This window comes from Sminthopsis crassicaudata, chromosome 6, assembly GCF_048593235.1.
Source record: "Sminthopsis crassicaudata isolate SCR6 chromosome 6, ASM4859323v1, whole genome shotgun sequence".
Classification (NCBI taxonomy): domain Eukaryota; kingdom Metazoa; phylum Chordata; class Mammalia; order Dasyuromorphia; family Dasyuridae; genus Sminthopsis; species Sminthopsis crassicaudata.
In genome coordinates, this window is record NC_133622.1 from 26,972,461 (window position 1) to 26,991,238 (window position 18,778).

General features: G+C 35.0%; 1 protein-coding gene across 2 annotated transcripts in view; it reads right to left on the reverse strand.

The window, feature by feature from the left end:
• The window catches only part of ARAP2 (ArfGAP with RhoGAP domain, ankyrin repeat and PH domain 2), a 209,265-nt gene that overhangs the window by 84,245 nt on the left and 106,242 nt on the right, over positions 1 to 18,778 (reverse strand). For both annotated transcript variants that reach the window (XM_074276137.1, XM_074276136.1), the window contains exons 12-16: positions 17,584 to 17,783; positions 15,715 to 15,800; positions 14,295 to 14,477; positions 11,267 to 11,441; positions 10,286 to 10,420 (exon numbers count right to left, since the gene is read on the reverse strand). In XM_074276137.1, coding sequence (XP_074132238.1) covers positions 10,286 to 10,420; positions 11,267 to 11,441; positions 14,295 to 14,477; positions 15,715 to 15,800; positions 17,584 to 17,783 — 779 coding nt within the window. The remainder of the gene's footprint in view (positions 1 to 10,285; positions 10,421 to 11,266; positions 11,442 to 14,294; positions 14,478 to 15,714; positions 15,801 to 17,583; positions 17,784 to 18,778) is intronic.

Here is an 18,778-nt window from a genome sequence, read left to right on the forward strand (position 1 = left end):
ACAGAAAAGAAACCTCCTCCCAGAGAAGGATTACAATTGAGAGACGACAGGACTTTACATTTTGGTGCCCAAGGTGGGGCAAGGACATATTCTGAGCCCTTCAGAGGAGCTAGCCTGGCCAGACCTTGACACATAGCCATTAACTGCAAGGAACCTGAAGCAGGGTCCCCCACTTGCTGATGTCCCTCTCCAACCAGCTAATGTTTAAATGCTTTGGGTGTGAGCTTGTGCTGCTGTTGAGACGCTTTCCCTTGTGTCCAGCTCTTCCTGAATTAATTTTGGGGAGTTTTCTGGGTAAAGATCCCAGACAGGTTGGCCATTCCCTCCTCCAGCTCATTTTACAGATGAGAAAACTAAGTGCTGTGCCCAGGAGCACGCAGTTCAGTGTCTGCAGCTGGACACGAAGGCTGGCGCTCCATCCGCCGGCCAAGGGGTGCCCTGTGTATATATGTGTGAGTCTACACGGGTGCATTATTTATTCATTAGATTTTACATATACTTCTTGTCTCCTGTTGGAATAAGCTGACCAAAAACCATTTGGTATTGGCTAAGAAATAGACTAGTTGATCAGTGGAATTGGGTTAGGTTCACAGAACAAAGTAGTCAATGCCTATAGCAATCTAGTGTTTGACAAACCCAAAGATCCCAACTTTAGGGATAAGAATTTATTGTTTGACAAAAACTGCTGGGAAAACTGGAAATTAGTATGGCAGAAACTAGGCATGGACCCACATTTAACACCACATACTAAGATTAGATCAAAATGGGTCCTAGATTTAGGCATAAAGAACGAGATCATAAATAAATTAGAGGAACATAGGATAGTTTACCTCTCAGACTTGTGGAGGAGGAAGGAATGTGTGACCAAAGAAGTAGAGATCGTTATTGATCACAAAATGGAAAACTTTGATTATAGGAGTAAGCTGACTAAAAATAGCGATTGTCATATTCTCTATACTTCTATTTTTACAGTGGAGCAGTTTTCTGACTCGCAAACAATAACTGTTGACTGATATGGGCAAATGCTAATAATGCTGTTGTTCATTTCAGGTACAAAGCAATGTTTCAAATGAATTCAAGTCAAAGCTTCACTATGTTATAAATGTATAAAGACCTGATTGGGGGAGAGGGGGGGCTGGGAGGAAAGGCAGGTTAAGTGGGGAAGTGGATAGAGCACCAGCCTTGAAGTCAGGAGGACCCTGGGTAAATCACTTTACCCCTATCTATTGCAAAAAGAAAAGAAAAAGGAAAAAAAAAGACCTGATTGGGGGGAAAGTGTTTAAGCATTGAACCAATTGGAACCCAACTCAAAGACCTAAAAGTGTCCTCCCCCTCCCCAATGAAGCTTAACAATTATCGATTACTGGGAACTATTTGCTAACAAAATCACAGATTTGAGGGACACTCATCCCAAGAGTCTCTTTTGGCAGAATGAGGGTAAAATATACTAAAATAATGGAAATATATCAAATGAGGCTAGAGGGTTATTGAGCGCATGGCCTTCTGGTACAAGGTCAATGATGTTTTGAAAGGGCTCGGACATTATATGCATATGGAGCACAATTCCATCTGTATTTATGTATTCTGTACATAATGAATGCAAGTTAAATTTGGATTTAATTTTTTAAGTGTCCAGTCACATAAAAAAAGCCCAAAAGACTGGTATCTTTCATGCATGCTAAAGAATGTGACACTGTTTTAATTAAAAAAACAATAAAAATATAAATTCATATTAAAAGTACTGATGTATTAGAAAATATACAGCACCAAAAATTTTACCTGACTCAAGCTTAGCTGCTTATACCATGCTAAGTCATAATCCTTCTAAGCCACTGCTTCCTCATTTGCAAAATCAGTGAAAGAAAAAAGAACCTAAAATATTGGGATCAAAATAAATAGTGTATATCAAGTCCTCTCTGAATAATAAAGTCTACATAAATGCCAGCAACTTTTATTATGACTATATCAGCTCAAATATAGTTTAAGCTGCAAAACATAAAATAAATGAAGTACAAACTACCCTGCAAATTATGCAATACTAAGGATATCAATCTAAAAGAAAAAAGAGTAGTACATTCCCTTCCTGAATCACAGTGTTGTGGTAGAAGGAGGCCTTGTGAACAGTGAGAACTATGTCGGGCAGGGGAACCCAATGGGGAAAGGTGCCTCCGACAAAAGGCGATCCACTGGGGAAGGAAATGGTAAATGGATCGCTCCAGTGTCTTTGCCAAGAAAACCCCTTGCACCAGACGAGCCTGGGAGGTTATGGGCTGCAGAGCCGTGGAGAGTCAGCGACTGACGGCTTAGGAAAGAGGAAGGACAATCAAGTTTGTGGCAAAGGTCCTCAAAAACTAGGTAGAAATACACACACACACACACAAAAAAAAAAAAAAAAAAAACACTTCCTCCCTCCCTCTGTCTCTATGTGTCTCTGTCTCTGTCTCATCCTTTGTGTAGATTAATTCCTCTAAGAATTTCCACTACAATAAAATATTAAAAACAAAGCACAAAGAACTCTGTTCTTTACATTTAACTACTTTCTTGGCCAATCTATTTTTCTTAAGAGGTTTCTAAAAGTATGTTTTGCATTCATGGTATTAATTTATATACATATACATTAGACTCACTGAAAGCAATCTTGTAAACAACTGACTCCTATTATCAAGAAGAAGGCAAGCTGAGACAGCAAACAGCCCCCACATTGCAAAGGGGGCTCCTCCCTAACAATCTGGGTTTCTGTTGGGCTATGTGGTGAATGCCGTACCACATGACAGTCCAATGCCATTGAACCCACCTGTGACAACGGTCATTTTACAGAGGTACAATAACACAAGTAACTTCAATGCAACAGCAATAATAAGGGTAGTTGTGGTTACTGTGGTGGGTTTATATTCTATAAAGTACCATTTATATGGTGCTTTACAACTTCTAAAGGACTTTTACTTATATTATCTCATCTAACCTTCACACCCACACTGCAATAAGTGCTAATGTTTTTGACAATGATATATGATTAAACTAATACTTAGAGATTCCCTGAGTCATCCTGGAACACAGTGTGTGAGGCAGAATTCAAAACCCATACTTCCTGATTCCAAGTCTAGCTGCCTATTCAGTACACAGCATTTTAGCCCAAAATAAGTTCATTTGGGGAAAAAAAAATGAAGAAAGGATAGAAAAATGAAAAGGAAAGGAGAGAGGGAGGAAGGAGGAAAAGGAAAGGAAGGAAAGGAGGTTTAAAAGAAAGCAAAGGTTAGACGTCAACATACATAAAGGACAAGAAGAAAGTACTTTTAAAGTACTGTTAAAATATTTGGATTCTGTTTTGTTGATTTTAAATTTGGCAAAATTCATTCATTTATAGCCATATTCACAGGTACTTCAGGGGTATACATGAGGCAATACAGCTTTCTAAAAGGCACTAATGTTCATTCTATCATCTGTTCCTTCTATAGCAAAAGAATTTGGTTCAAATTTTTTTAAATGTTCTCGTGGCTTTCATAATACCCACCCTCTGTTTTATTACCTCAAGTATACTCATTAGACTTTTTTTTTTAATTAATAGAAGTAAAGTTCCAATTTGGCAGCCTGGAGTAGTTAAAAGGAACAATGAAGGGGAGGAGGGTATTCAGTTCAATCACTAACTGCATAACAATGAATTCTCTGAAAATTGGTTTTATCATCTATAAAATAAAGGGGTTATATCATGTGATCTTTAAAGATGCTTCTGGTTCTAACTTTCTAAGAACAAATTACCCAAATCGAAGCAATTTAAAACACATTAGCCAACTTACTTCATTGGCTTTAAAGGAAAATATTCACTTTTTAGAAAAGTAAATGATATTACAAACTAATTAAATTCAAAAATTAAGCAAATGTTTGTTTCTTAGAAAAGCACTATTCTATAGAGCAGCTAAGGAAATAAAAGTTAAATAAAGCAGTCATGGAACTCACACTCATTGGAGGATAAAGTATACATATGGTTATTCATAAAATAGTAAATGTATGAGAGAAATATAAAACTAGGTGCTATCAAAAGTGTGAGGGTAATAATTATAATGTAAAGAAGGCATCTAAGATGGGATTACAGGATGGACAGAACTTCAACAGATAAAGAACAGACAGGTTAATCCCCAAGCAAAGGTACTAGAGGCAGAAAAACACACATCATGATGAGGACATAGAGAATGATGTATTTTGGCTGGACCACAGTGTGGAAGGACATTGAGAATCCAAGGAAAGTGAGCTGCTATCATCCTGGAAAGCATTAAAAAGCAAGCAAAGGAATTCTCAAAGGAAGCAAGAAGACACTACTAAAGGAATGATTTGGGGTTGAAAAGGCAGACTGAGAAAAAGGAGTAAAAAGTATATCTGAAAGCAAGCAGAGGATTTTTAGCTACATAAAGTGGCCGACAGTTAGGAAATAATGCAAAGAGGTCAAGAGGAAAAAAAGACCTAAAAAAAAAAAATAAAAAAAAAAAAAAGCTAAAATTTTATAATTACTAGGACACAGCAATCTTTGAAATAATATTTCCCAGTAGGGGAAGAAAGACATGTAAAAAAGAGAAAGAAGATAAGTCACAAGGAATTAGAGGAACATAAATACACATCTTTCTCAAGAGAGGAAAAGAGAAATTAGTGGATAAATTCAGACAAGAGACATCTTTCTTTTTAGAACCAGAGAAATACAATCTGGTTTGAAGTAGTTACGGAACTGGCAGGAAGAAAAATAAAAATAAAAGTCCAGAAACCTAAACATACAAGGGTGATAAGTTGCCCCCAAATCATAGCACAGTTTTAAACTTTTAAGTAGCTCAGATTTTTGATACTGGCTCAATAAAAACTTGTCTCAGTAAAACAAATATACCCAAGTAACTTTATTCTGTTGGGTAGGCTTGGTAACTGAAGACTCTTCAACTATACCATGATTTTCCTCTTTGCTAGAGAGCTGTTGCTATGCTATAGCTTTTATTTGAATACTATAAAATCTAATGCTGTTATCTTCAATATCATGAAATTCTTCTCATGAAGGTTAAGCAATTTATTTGGAGAACACTCACTTTTCCCCACGTACATATGGTGGGAATTGAGGAGATATACTTCACGTCTTAGAATCTTCTTAATAAATGTCCGATTGTGACATTCCCTGCTATGCAATATATAAATCAGGTTGCCCTTTAGTTCCTTCCCCTTCTGGTCCTTCCCTACAGTAATATTTTTCTGGTTTCAAAAGGGACATAAACAAAAGCAATTACATTTTTAAGAAACCTACAAATCAATCAACTTTGTCACCAGTTAGCTACTTTTCTGCCATTAAAAACCACTGACGAAAACGTAAAGTTTCAAAATACAGTCTGAAAAAAAAAATGGGTTTACTAACTTGGGGGAAGGGAAATTTAAATACAAAACTTAAAAAAAAAGTATCTTGATTAATTGCAGTTCAATATAATTATCTTCCTTTGTATCTAATGTAACATTAAACAGCATCTTGGGCACTTGTAGCATTGTTATTTTATATAATTTTTAAAACTCTAACGTATTTTAAGATCATGATTCTGAGAGGGAGTTCAAAGGCTTTAATCGACTGCTAAAGAGGGCTAAAAAAACAAAAACAAAGTTAAAGGCCTTAGGACTAAAATAACAAATCTAAATCTTGTACCTTAGTGAAGAATAAAACTATTGTAAAAGCTTGTGCCAGAAAATTACTCTCATTACTTTACAGTCACCTCTTGCATGGTGCAAAATATGTTTTCCAGAAAGTTTATACTCAAACTATTCAGCTCTCAGCAAAACCTGACAAATTATTTAGACAAAATATCTAGACTTAAGACAGAATATCCCTTAAATGAATCCACCTCATAGGTGAAAGATATTTCATGAGGCTCACCACTATTTAATTATTGACTGCAGTTGATCACTAGTTGTCTACAACTGGGATATCTCAACATCTTAAAAACATTAAACTTTAGTCATTTTCCCACAATGGAAACAGATACTACTTTGCCATTCGAATCACTGTAACCACTTCTTTTCCTTTCCAGATTTCCAACTATGAAGCTATCCTGTATACTCCTGCTTTATCCCTGTGACTGAACATCTGGAATGGTAGGATATGAGGTCAATTCACCTTCATTTAATTTTTTTTCTTTTTTTTTTAACTTTAAAGATGGCATTTCAAGCTTGAGTTTCCATCACTTTATTAGATTGTTTCTTGTCCAATTTCTGCAATCAAAAAAATATCTAATAACACTTTCAATATTACACAACACTGCCGTAGATGATGACAACAAAGATGGTTGGTGGCTCAATGGGTAAAGCACTGGGGGGGTAGTCTGGATTCAAGACCTGACTTCGAATCCTGCCTCTAATACTTACTCTGCCCTAATTCACTGGAGAAGGAAATAGAAAACTCCATTATCCTTGCCAATAAAATCTGAATGGGGTGCACAAAGAGTCAGATATAACTGAACTGAATAACAGAGGCTTAGAGATACAAAAATAAATAAGACAATGATCGACCCATAAGTATGACAGACATATAAATTTTGCTGTTCATTCCTTTCATGTCTGACTCTTCATCACCACATTTGAGGATTTTTTAGCAAAGCTCCTGGAATGGTTGGCCATTTCCTACTCCAGGCATTTTACAGATGAGTAAACTGAGTCCCACTTGGTTAAGTGCCAAGGGAAGTGTCTGAGGTCAGATTTCAACCCAAGGCTCAGTGCTCTGTCCACTGGGCCACCTATTTATATCCATAAGTTGGCCTGAATGCAAAATATAATTAAAACATAGGAGAGATATAAGGTGCTATTGAGAATCTGCTTAAGGAAACCAGAAAATATTATGGATTAGGTGCCTTCTCTGTGGAATATTAGAGTGGGGAAGGGGAGAATAAGAAAACAAACGCAAAGTTCACATAGAGGTACCGAGGTAAGAAAGGACAATATGTGCGGGAAGGACCAGTCTCGTCTGAAAGCACAGAGTAATGAAAGGGAAAAGTATCATGGAAAAGTGGAAGGAAGTCTGATGATAGAGCACTTTGCACGGAGTCTGTGAAAACCAGCCTCAAGTGGTCTTTACTTTGCAGACCATTAAAGGTTTCTAAGTAGGTGACCGACAGGAAGAGCAGTGTGGTAGCAGAGAGAGGCAGGCTGGAGAGATGACAGCAGCAGAGGCTGAGATCAAGCAATGGGATGGACCAGAGATGGATCAGAGAATTTCAGGATGAGATCATGTTTTGAAACTTTACATTTTCATTAGTGATTTTAATGACAGAAAGGCAGCTAACTGGTGGCAAAGTTGAACGATCTGTAGTTTTTAACTTAATTGCTTCTGTTTATATCTCTTCTGAAACCAGAAAAACATTACCATAGGGAAGGAATAGAAGGGGAGAGAAATAAGGGGCAACACAATTTACATATTGCATAGCAGGGAATTTCGCAATCAGGGTTTCAGAGGCAGAAGTAATTGTTCAAACTTTCATAACTCATAAAGGAAGAGAAGCCAAAACTCAAATATGCTCTGGTTATGAACCAATGCTCTTTGCCCAAAGGAGGAGACAGCAGGAAAAGCTGTTCCAGAGGTAAAAGACCCAGAGACTCAGGAGCAAAAAGGTGAAATAACAGATAATGAAGGCTATTGAATGAATGGAGAAGCCACTAAAAAAGTTAACAAAAACAAAAACTATTTAGTTTCCACTAAAGAGGAAAGAACAGGTCTGGGGAGAAAGCCATGCTCCCTTTTGGGTAACATGGAAGAATGAGTTAGCCTTTGCTTCGAGGAAATCAATACCCTTATTACTAAAATAAAAGCCTCTCCCTTATATAATCAGTTCTTAAAAGATAAGAAGAAAAATAAGAAAAATCTAATCCCAACTGCAGAGGAGCTGAGCTCAGCTCCAAAAAGCAACAAGCAGCCTAGGAGACTCTCCAAGCTGCTGCGGTTCCTCTCCAGAGCATTTCTGGTGGTCCGGGAGCCGGCCAAGCTTGCCTGCTCCACCCAAACCAGCTAGATCCAGACCCGTGTTGATCCTTTCACTAAGCTAATGGGAGCCCGGCTTCTCTCAGGGAGGCAGGAGCTGGTTCCTGCTCATGGTGCTGACAAAGGACAAGCCAGAGATTGACAGAACCATGCCCCTCACACCACTCCTGCCTTGGGTCCCCAGACAGTTTTCCCTAATAAAAGGGGAGATAGGAGCCAAAAATGCCAGCTGTCTGTGTCAGTGGAACTCTCTGGCTCTCTGCTGTGGTGAACTTCACCGCTATAGAGAAGGTAATTTCTTTCCCTACCAACCAATGCTTTCAGGGAAGCATAATGACTCTGACTCACACTGGGTTCTTAACGGACATTTCTTCCCCACTTGCTTCTCTCTGCAGATATTTTAAAATATATTTTGAATAGTTCCAGAAAAGTGTTTTTCCTCAAATACCATAACTCGATCCTCAAGTCCCCAAGAAAACAGCGCATTTCCTTATATCCTCCATAGGACGGAGCATAATATCAAGTACATATTAGGCAAAAAAATAAATACCTACTAACTAAAAAAAAATCTTTGAATATTTCATCTTTGTTTCATGAACTTGTGGTTCCCAAAGTCTAATTTATTTTTTCAGAATTTTTTTTTTCATTGCTCTTTATACTCCAATCCTCAATTACCTTGTATCTGGATGACAGGCTCTTACTAACACGTCTATACCTGCATTTCCTCAAACTATCTCCCAGTTACTGAGCTACAAAAGAAAGTACAAAGTTTTGTTCATTTTGAAATTCTAATAAGCTTATTAATCAATGTTCCTCAACTGGCAAGTTTGGTAAATTGGATTTTCTTCCCAGATTTCTTTTGGCTTTAATCACACTTTGTTCTCATGATTTTCCCTTTAACTCATACATTTCCTGGAGGAAGACAGGTGACTATAGACTATATCTAATTTTTATTATTCAATCATATGTGTTGGATATTCACCATATATTTATATATCTACAGTTATATATATAGAAGAACTAATTCAAATCTAGCCTCAGATTTGTAATCCTGAGTAAAACATTTAAACTGTTGCCTCAGTTCCCAAAACTGTTAAATGAGGACTGAAATGAGGAACCAACCCCCAAGGTTGCTGCAAAGATCAAATCAGATAATAATTTTAAAAATTTGTTTGTTTGTTTGTTTTTTAGCATAGTGCCTGGTACTTTGGATTGTAAACTCCTGCACTGTCCTTCTTTTTATTGATTGTACATCCATCACTTAAGACAGTGCCTAGAACATCACAGGCGCTTAATAAATGTTTATTGAATTGGTCCACAATAGGGGCTATATAAATGCTTATTCCCTTCTCCTTGGATTACCTCCTTCGTAAGTTAATAATTTCCTTATGTCAATAATATAACAATAATAAATAGTTTATAGAGTGTGAATGAAAGCAACAGAATGAAAAGACCACTGGAACCTCTCAAAGAGCACCTGTTCTAAGAGTGGAGACAAAGCACAAAGGATGGGAACGGAAGTCAAAGTCAATCCGTCAGTTGGCAAGCATTGATTAAGTGCTGATTATGTGGCAGGCCATGTACTAAGTGCTGAGGCTCCATAAAAAAAGCAAAGGCAAGGGGCTCATATTTTAATGGGAGAGAAGGGGAAAATAAATGGGCAAATAAGCAATGTAAGTGGAGGACATAAGAGGAAAGATGTTGGAAATGGTTGGGGGGGGCAGATAGATTAATGGGGGGGAGCAAAAGGGTTATAGGGAAGAAAAGGCACTTATAAAAGGTGAGATCTGCAATAAGATGAGGAGCTCATAGAATATTTTGGGATACAAGGCAAAGACAAGGAAGGGGGGGCCGAGTCGGCGGACAGCACATGGGTGAGGGCAAGAAAGTCTTGGATGCTTAGAAGATAGAGCCTGAAAAGAAGAGTTAAGACTTATTTAAGTTAAGAAATTAAGAAGTTAGATTATAATGAGGTTTAAGAAGCAAGGGATTTTAATATGACGCCAAGACTTATGAATTTAATGTCATCTTGATCAGACACAAACTTCCCTTTACAAATATCATCTCACTTTATCCCCAAAACAACTCTGGGAGCAAGGGGCTACCGTTACCCCCACTTCCTAGTTAAGGATACTTGGGGCAGTGAATTTAAGTGATTTGATTAATATCATACAAGGATTCTGTGGCTGAGGCTACATTGGAACTCAAAGCTTTTCCAATTCCAGGTTCACCAAGCCTAATTAACTAACTAAATCTAACTAAAGTAAAGTAATTAGGATATTATTACAAGAAGAGAAAAGATACCTTCAATCATTTTTTTCTCTGTAGACAGCTTAGCAGCCACAGTTGGAAACTGATACAGAAAGTCACAGAGAAAAGTAGAATGCGAAGATTCTTGAGGTAATCCACTTTCACAATGAATGTCATGTGTGGGGAAATCTATAAAGGAAAAAGAAGAAAATAATGTGCTTTTTTAATAGCCAAAAGATACAAAGGAAATGCAAAGATTCCATAAATACCACACCATAATTATTATAAAGATATATGCATGTTCTACTACATACTGTTTGCAAGTACTCAAGTCATATTCCAATTGAAATCTAATTTTTATTGTTCAATCATATACGTTGGATATCTACAATTCACAAGAGTATTTATAGATCTGCAGATATATATCTATACATACAGGCATATATCTATTTAATCAGTTATTTTTAATATTACTAAATTATACTTACTAAAGTACACTACATTACTGTTATGCCATACTATATGTATATATACATACATAAATACACACACACACATATATATATATATACATATATATATATATATATAAAATTACATAGAGAGACACATATAATATAGTTATATTTACATCTCTATATACAGACACACATTATCTTTATATATCTCTCTATGCAAATATGTTTATATATAACTTTTTCCTAAAATGGAAGAACTACTTTGGAAAGTTCTCAGTCTTAAAATCAAATTTTGGTGAAAATGAGTAATAGGTCACTACTTTGGCCATTCTTTATCTCCCTAAATCATACAAATCAATAATAAAATTGTTTAAGTACTTTGTGCCAGGCACTGTACTGAGCTCTGAACATACAAAAAGAGGCAAAAAGATCATTCCTGCCCTTAATAAGCTTATAATCTATCGGAGATTAATATTTAATTCTATCTTAATATCATATTAAAATTACAAATGCACAGAATTAAAGAGCTAAAGAAAATAAGACACATGAAAAAATAACATGGTGAATGAAAATTTACCTGAGAATTTATTGTGATAGAGAAATTCCATTTGCAGACTTTGTCCAGCCTTCTTAGCTAGTAAGTAAGGGGTGCTATAAACAGGATCTCCAGTTGCACACATTACATCAGCTCCACTAAATAGTAACGCCATTGTTTCAAGAACATCTGGTTTAACTACCGCAGCACATAAGGCCTGATCAATATTAAAAATTTAAGTGTATAAACATATTTATTTTTTATAATAATATGTAGATATATAATATTTTATATATAATATTTTAGAACACATTTAGCTCAATCATATAAAACTAATGATCCACATTTTTTTATCTCCAAAAGCAACAACTGCTTGTTGTTGATAATGATTAATTCTCAATAAATTAAACTAAATTAAACTACTAAAATATGAATGATGTCTATAAGCCACAAAGACAACAAGCATTCTTTTACCAACTAAATTATAATATGAAAAAAAAAAGAGTTACCATTAGCTTTCAAAGTACAATCCCCTACAGCAAAGATGATCAGGTTTAAGTTACAGATAATCTCCCAAATATCTTATACATACTTCAAAAGTTTTTTTCAAAACCCTCAAATGTGCATATGATTGAAATTCTGAAGGTTGAAAACATTATGAGTACAATAAGGATGCGATTTTATATAAAGATAATCCAGGAAGCCCTAAATTAATTGACCTATTTTCTTTCCCTATGGTTCTATTATATTCTGCTTCCAACTGTTATGGTGAAAATGAACAGCATTCCATCTCAAAGTATTGCAAAACACCAGCTTAAACAAAGATAGCATCCTGTTTCACATTCTTCTCCTGTTTGAATTAAATCATTACTAGAAGTCTGGATTTAAAAGAGCCAAAGACATAACGTGGAGAGGAAATTTCACATTTCTCCTTTTTTTAAAACTGTCTGTAAGGATAGAAAACAATAAAGACTGAAAATAAAGACAATAGAAACAGAAATGAAAAGTGTCGCCAAAGGAAAGAGAATAGAGGTAAAGACATAAGGACAAAGATATCAAAATGGTGCAGATATTACTATACAAATAACATAAAACTAAGGATCCTATAAAAAATGAACTGTAATTGGAAATTAATTGCCATGTGTCAAAAAAATCTGCTATTCCCATAGCATAACGTTTTACTTTAGCTTAAAACATGATGCATTAATCCCATATTTCCAGTGGCAAATAAACTAAAGGAATGGCAAGTTAATGAATGAGAACACTTTAGGGATTAGCTGATAAAGGAGAAAATTAACAAATAAATTTAGCTTTTTAGATACATCCATGGATATGATGAATTTTACTTTTCACAGAAAAAACAAAAACAAGACTAGTCATTGTTTATGGATTTGCTAATTCTTTAGCCATTTTCATCATTGGCTTTTAATGCTCAGAACTACTGTAAGATTAAGGTCTGTCATGCAGTTTCAATGTACAGGTTTTTAAGGCACTTTTTTTTCTTTAACAAGGTCTAAGGCAGTTGAGAAAATGCAATAATTTATTTTTCATATGTCCTATATTCATACAAATAAATTTATTTTTCATATACCTAGTATTCCTAGTCTTGGCAGACTTGGTATATATTATAGATAGACACAATGTGATTCGGATATTTATTATTTATACTAAAAATTCTTTAACCAACAGTAAGAATTTAATGGTTAAAAGTTAAATTGATGTAATTTAAAAATATAAAAATGCTAGTTTTTCCAAATAACTCATAAGTAGCTAAAATTAGTGGTGGGTGGATTAATTAACTTTAGACTGATACAAGTATATATCTACCTGAAAATGTGTGATCTCTGAAAAGTCTGAGATATGCAGAACATGTTAAAAAACAAATATTAGATTCCCTGAGATTCTGAGACACTATACCCAGCATGATCAAAATAAATTTTTAAACACCCAAAATACAATCTTCATGGAGAGCAAACCTCCTTTGACACATGAGGAAAGAAAAAAATAGCAGCAACATCAAAAATATGCTTATGGTGCTAAGGAAAACCTGGGAAGTCCTAGAGAGAGATAATTGGAGCTTTCTTCTAAATATTTTTCAAGTGCCTTAGACTGGATCTTTCCATGGGGAGAAAAGGAAAGAGAAAGGTGGTCCTTATTTATCTCCAAAATAAAAAAAGAAAACCCTATACTTTTACATATGTATGTATGTGTATATATATATATATATATATATATATGTATGTATATAAAAGATATTGATAGTGTACATAGATATATATTTTTGTATATAAGTGTATATATATCTCTCCAATATTTTTAGATAGATAGATATGAATTTTGTATAGAGAGATACATGCATACATGGATGTATAGGTGCATATGTGTGTTTATATGGATATGTATGTATATGTCTGATATTTTTAGATAGCACCATATAGTGTATATAGATATATATTATGTGTGTGTGTAGTATATATATTTATATCTGTATATGTTCAATATTTTAGATAGAAATATACAGTGTATATAAAGATTTAGGTTATCTATGTGTGTATATGATTATGTTCAATATTTTTAAATGGAAAAAGCATTAATGAAAATGTGATATAAAGGAGAGAGATGGAAGGGAGAATTGATGAAAATGAAATAAAATACAATGGGCAATTCTACCTCAACATGTTGGTCAGTTGAGGGTATGGTAGGATGCCATTCTGGAGTCAGGAGGACTCATCTTCATGAGTTCCAATCTAGTCTCAGACACTTACCAGCTAGACAAGTCACTTAACTCTGTTCACCTCAATTTCCTCTAGTCTCTCCTGAGAAAACCCCAAATGGAGTCATCAAGAGGTAGACAATTATGTCCAATTATGAAGAATAGCTCCTTCCACATAAGGCTGAATAAAGGAAGCACTACCGTATGGGTTATCTCATCAGAGATGCTACATGACAGAAATTAAACTGATAATTTTATTCTCCAGATAAAGTTATAAATTATTTCCTTTCCTATATTACTGACATATCTGTAAACAAAAATTTGAAAACCGCATCTCCCTAATTAGCTTGATCATACCTTATTTAATTCTTCTTTGGTAAGAAAGGCCAAAAGGGTTTTTCTGAATCGTCCTTCTTTATATTTTTGAGTAATAAAAAGTTTTCTTTCTTCTACTGGAGCATCTATGTGTAATTCTTTATCTTTTTGAAGATTTCCTGCCCAAAAGTCATTTGCCCTTTTATTTCCAATAACAATAAAAAGCTGGAAGAAAAAAATATTAGACAGACAGAAATATGATTAACAAAATAAGTTTACAGATTTTAGTTTTGTCAGAAGGGTTAAAAACTGCTTGGTTCTGTTTCTTTGGGGGGATTGTTTGGATTTTTTTTTGTGGGCTGAGAAGAAAAATATCAGTTGAAAGAAACCAGAATAGAATTACAAATCAATAAGTTATCAAAGATAAATATAAACAGATAGACATCCACTTTTTAAAATAATTTTTTGCATGAATGAAGTCAATCTGTCTAATATAAGAAGGAAAGCTGTCAATTAGTAAAATAATAATAATAATAATAATAATAATCCTTACAATATATATCTCTGATAAAGATTTAATATCTAAGAAATACAGGAAAATAAAATTAAGAATTATTCTCCCAATAAATGTATTCAAATGTAATGAATAAACAGCTTTAAAAAAAAAAAAAAACTCTGCAAACAATTAACCACAGAAAAGAATTCTCCAAATCTTTAATAAAATAAATCCAAATTAAAACAAGACTGAACTTTTACCTCAAATTAAGCAAATTAGTAATTATTACAAAAACTGGAATAGTACGTGTAGTTTGAGGGGCTTTGGAAAAACAGGCACACTAAAAAACTACTGAAACTCTGAACTAGTCCAACCATTTTGCAATTGGGGATTGTGCTCAAAAAGTAACTATATTGTCCATATTCTTTGATCTAAAAAAATTTCATTGCTAGGCATATTCCCCAAATAAGGTAAAAAACATAAAAATTTCATTTACACCAAAATATTTACAAAACCACTTGTGGTAGAGTCCAATCAATGGTTCAACTTAGTCGTCCATCCATGGTTTGGGGACTGGTAGTTCTTGTGGTAGAACACAAAATCATTGAAACACTCTGGACCTCTCCAAATGAGAATGGAGGAGTGCCAGGGTTAGAATTAGGCGTGTAAGGCCTTCTCAGTACTATCCATAATCATATTTACTATTTTTTTAAAGGTGTGTGTTTATCTCTATCTAAACATACTGTTAAGAAACAATTACATTAATCATATCACATAATATATTATATATTATTGCATAGTTAGAAACCTATACTTAAAGGGTTTTATTTAATTTTTAAGATAAGTATTTTGCCAAAAAATTACTGAACCATTTGACACATTATTCAACATTTTTATATAGGTATTTTCTGTCCTATTAGCCATTCCCCTTTGTTGGTTAGGCTGAAATACGTTTGTGGACCATACCTCAATGAGTTCATTGCTCCAAATGCTGGCATCCATTTTTAGACTACGAACTTTGGAATCTTTTGGTCCTAAAGATCTGTGTTGTCCTAAATGATTTAAAAAAAAAAAAGATATTAATATAAGTTTTCAACTTATGCATTTTTTTGTTTAAAGTGGCTCTTTAAATGGAAGAAAAAAACTTTCTCACCAATATCTTACAAATTCTATTGGAATCAATAAATATCAACTAAGCCTGCAATGTATGAGGTATTGTTTGAGTAAAAGAGTGTCTGTTTTCTTATCTTTTAGGAATTTCATTCACCAGGAAAGTTGTGATGTACTCATACATAATTGTGAATCAAGTAAGCATGGAACAGGTAAAAGTTTGAAGGACATAAAATTTACAAATTTTACATTTATATTTAATTTATTAATATTTAATATTTTTAATTAGAATATTTAAAGAGAGAAAACATTTTGGAGATGGTTTCCCAAAGGAAGTAACATTTGAAAGGAGAGAAAAATTCTAAACTGCTGTGATCAAGGCAATGAATATTCCAGAGATGGTTGACAGCCAACATGAATTCATGGAAACAGGAGACAGACAAATGCCAAGTTTGCAGAAAAGGCGTAACTTAAGTTGGCCAGAAGATTGAGTACACAAAGGGGAATAATGTTAAATGAGGTTGGAAAGGCAAATTAAAGCCGGTTTAAAACTTAAAACGTCTGGCTAAAGAAGTTTGAAAAAACGTAAGTTCACATCAAGTCAAGACTAGGGAGCTCCAAATGGAGGCAGAAGAGGAAGTTCAGATCCCTGCCATATTCTCCAACATTGCATGCCTCTTGTTATACTCATCCCCCAAAGGACAAGCAACAGAAACGACTCCTAACTATTTGCTCTGTTTCTCCAGGCAAAGGGGAGCTCGTCACTCCATTGCTCATGTGTCATTCACACAACATCCTTATGGAGTTCTCCCTGAGCAACTGAAGGCTTCCGACATATCTGAAATGTCAAGTCCAGCCTTCCAGCCTCTGTTCCATATATTAGTAAGGAAAGCGTCAAGCTGGAACTTGTCCACAGATGGTAATGAGGATGGGGACAAGATTTAAAGCTCTCCACACGAGGCTCAGCAGAAAATAGGGGATTTCTAGCCTGGAGAATAAAGGACTCAGGCTACATGAGCTCTATTTTCAAGTATCTTAGAGACTGACATGGAGAAGAGGGAATGGACTTTTGCTTGGCAGATAAGGACAGAACTGGGAGAAATGTGCCGGTATTACAGGGAAGTAGATTTTGGTTTAATGTGAGAAAAGAGAATTCTCGTAATTACAATTGCCTAAAGGTGGGATGCGTTTTCAAAGGTGATAAAGTCACTAAGAAAGGATTTAACAACCACCTGAACTGCTGTAAAGGGAACTGCTAGTCAGGTACAAATTGGACTTATAAATTATAGGCTTTTAATAGACTTATAAATTAAACCCCTACAGTTGCCTTTTTGTTCTGAGATTCTATGACATTATAATTCTATAAAATTAGTAAACAAGAGCTCAGAATGTACATATATTCTCTAGCACCTTTAAAATTTTCTAAAATAGCATCCTTTTTAGAAGACAATGAAAAACTGCATATACATTTAAGATATGTGCCTAAAATAAGGAAGAATAAGCCTGATGGTTTGAAATTGTCATTTAAAAAACGTCCACCACTGGACGAGCTGGTGAGAAATGTGCACCCGTTCTTACAGCATTCCCCAGCTCACTAAGTCACATCCCTGGAAGGTTTGTAATCACCATCACCATCAGTGAGGGAACCGCCGCAGGAGAGAGCAAAGGGCTGGCCGCCCAGCAGCCCACTCCCCTGGGCCGGCGGCACTGCTCACCATTAATTACCTGCGCACTTCTTACAAATGACAACACAGAGATTGATGGATGCCCAGTCAGGATCGGGCGCTTTGCAATCAGCACAGTTCTTGTTTGACTCATTGAACCAAATCTTCTCAGCTACTTCATAATCCGAGAGAGTTTCTGCGATCGATTGCTGCACGGCTTCAATCCACTCTTGCTTCTCTTTTTCCGACTCGGCTGTAAAGCTGAAACAATTGACTTTTCTGTCTTATTGATCTCCATTGTAAAGGCCAATTAAGCAGAGGGTATGGTTTGCATAGTCATTGCATCCAAAGACGGAACCGCAGTTGAAAAATCTGCCCTCCATACAAATTTAAGAGTGATGGAGGATTCATTTCTAATCCACTTTCAGTTGGAAATATCCAATTGTATTTCTCAAAATGAATTAAGGGCTATTTTCCTTTCTATCCTTTTGGCTTTATGTATCATGAAAGCAAATAGTCATAAAAATCTCCCCTCACCACAGTGCTACTCTTACCTTAGTACATCACAGGCTCAGATGAAAGATTGGAAAACTTCCCAAGTGGTAGAGGAAGAATACTCAAAAAAGGCTGGGAGAAGTTTCAGGTCTGTAACTCGATCCTCAATTCACAAAGCACCTGCTAGCCACGCAATTTAGCTTTAAACTAAGCTAATAATGATCGTCACGTTGCACCTCAGAACTGGCAATTTAAAATTTAAAAACTAAAAATGAAGTTAAGGATCAAATGGGTTTGAGAAACTTTTGGAACTACCATAGTTTCTCAGGATGACTGTTCTCTAGAGTTGACTTATAAAATCTTCAATGGCAGCTAGGTACAGTGAAGTAGACACCAGAAAAACTTGATTTCTAATATTGCCTTAAACATTTACTGCCTTTGTGGCCTGATCAAGTCCCATTACCCGTCTCAATCCCATTTTTCTCATCAATAGAAAAGCAATAATAAGAGGCTATAGTGAAGGTAAAATAAGATAAAATATGAAAAATACTTTTTGTGTAAGTTTTAAAGAAATGTATACATACTACCTATTATCCAAATCAGGAGAAAATTTAGATATTAATGGTTTATTTTTATTTCTGTCCGTTCAGCAAATCTAATAGCTCAGTCCATTAAAAATGAGACCTTATACTAGGTATGCCACAAAGTGGTTTATATAGCCTCTCTAAAGGTTTATAAAACTTTAGTTTTCTCCTTAAAAT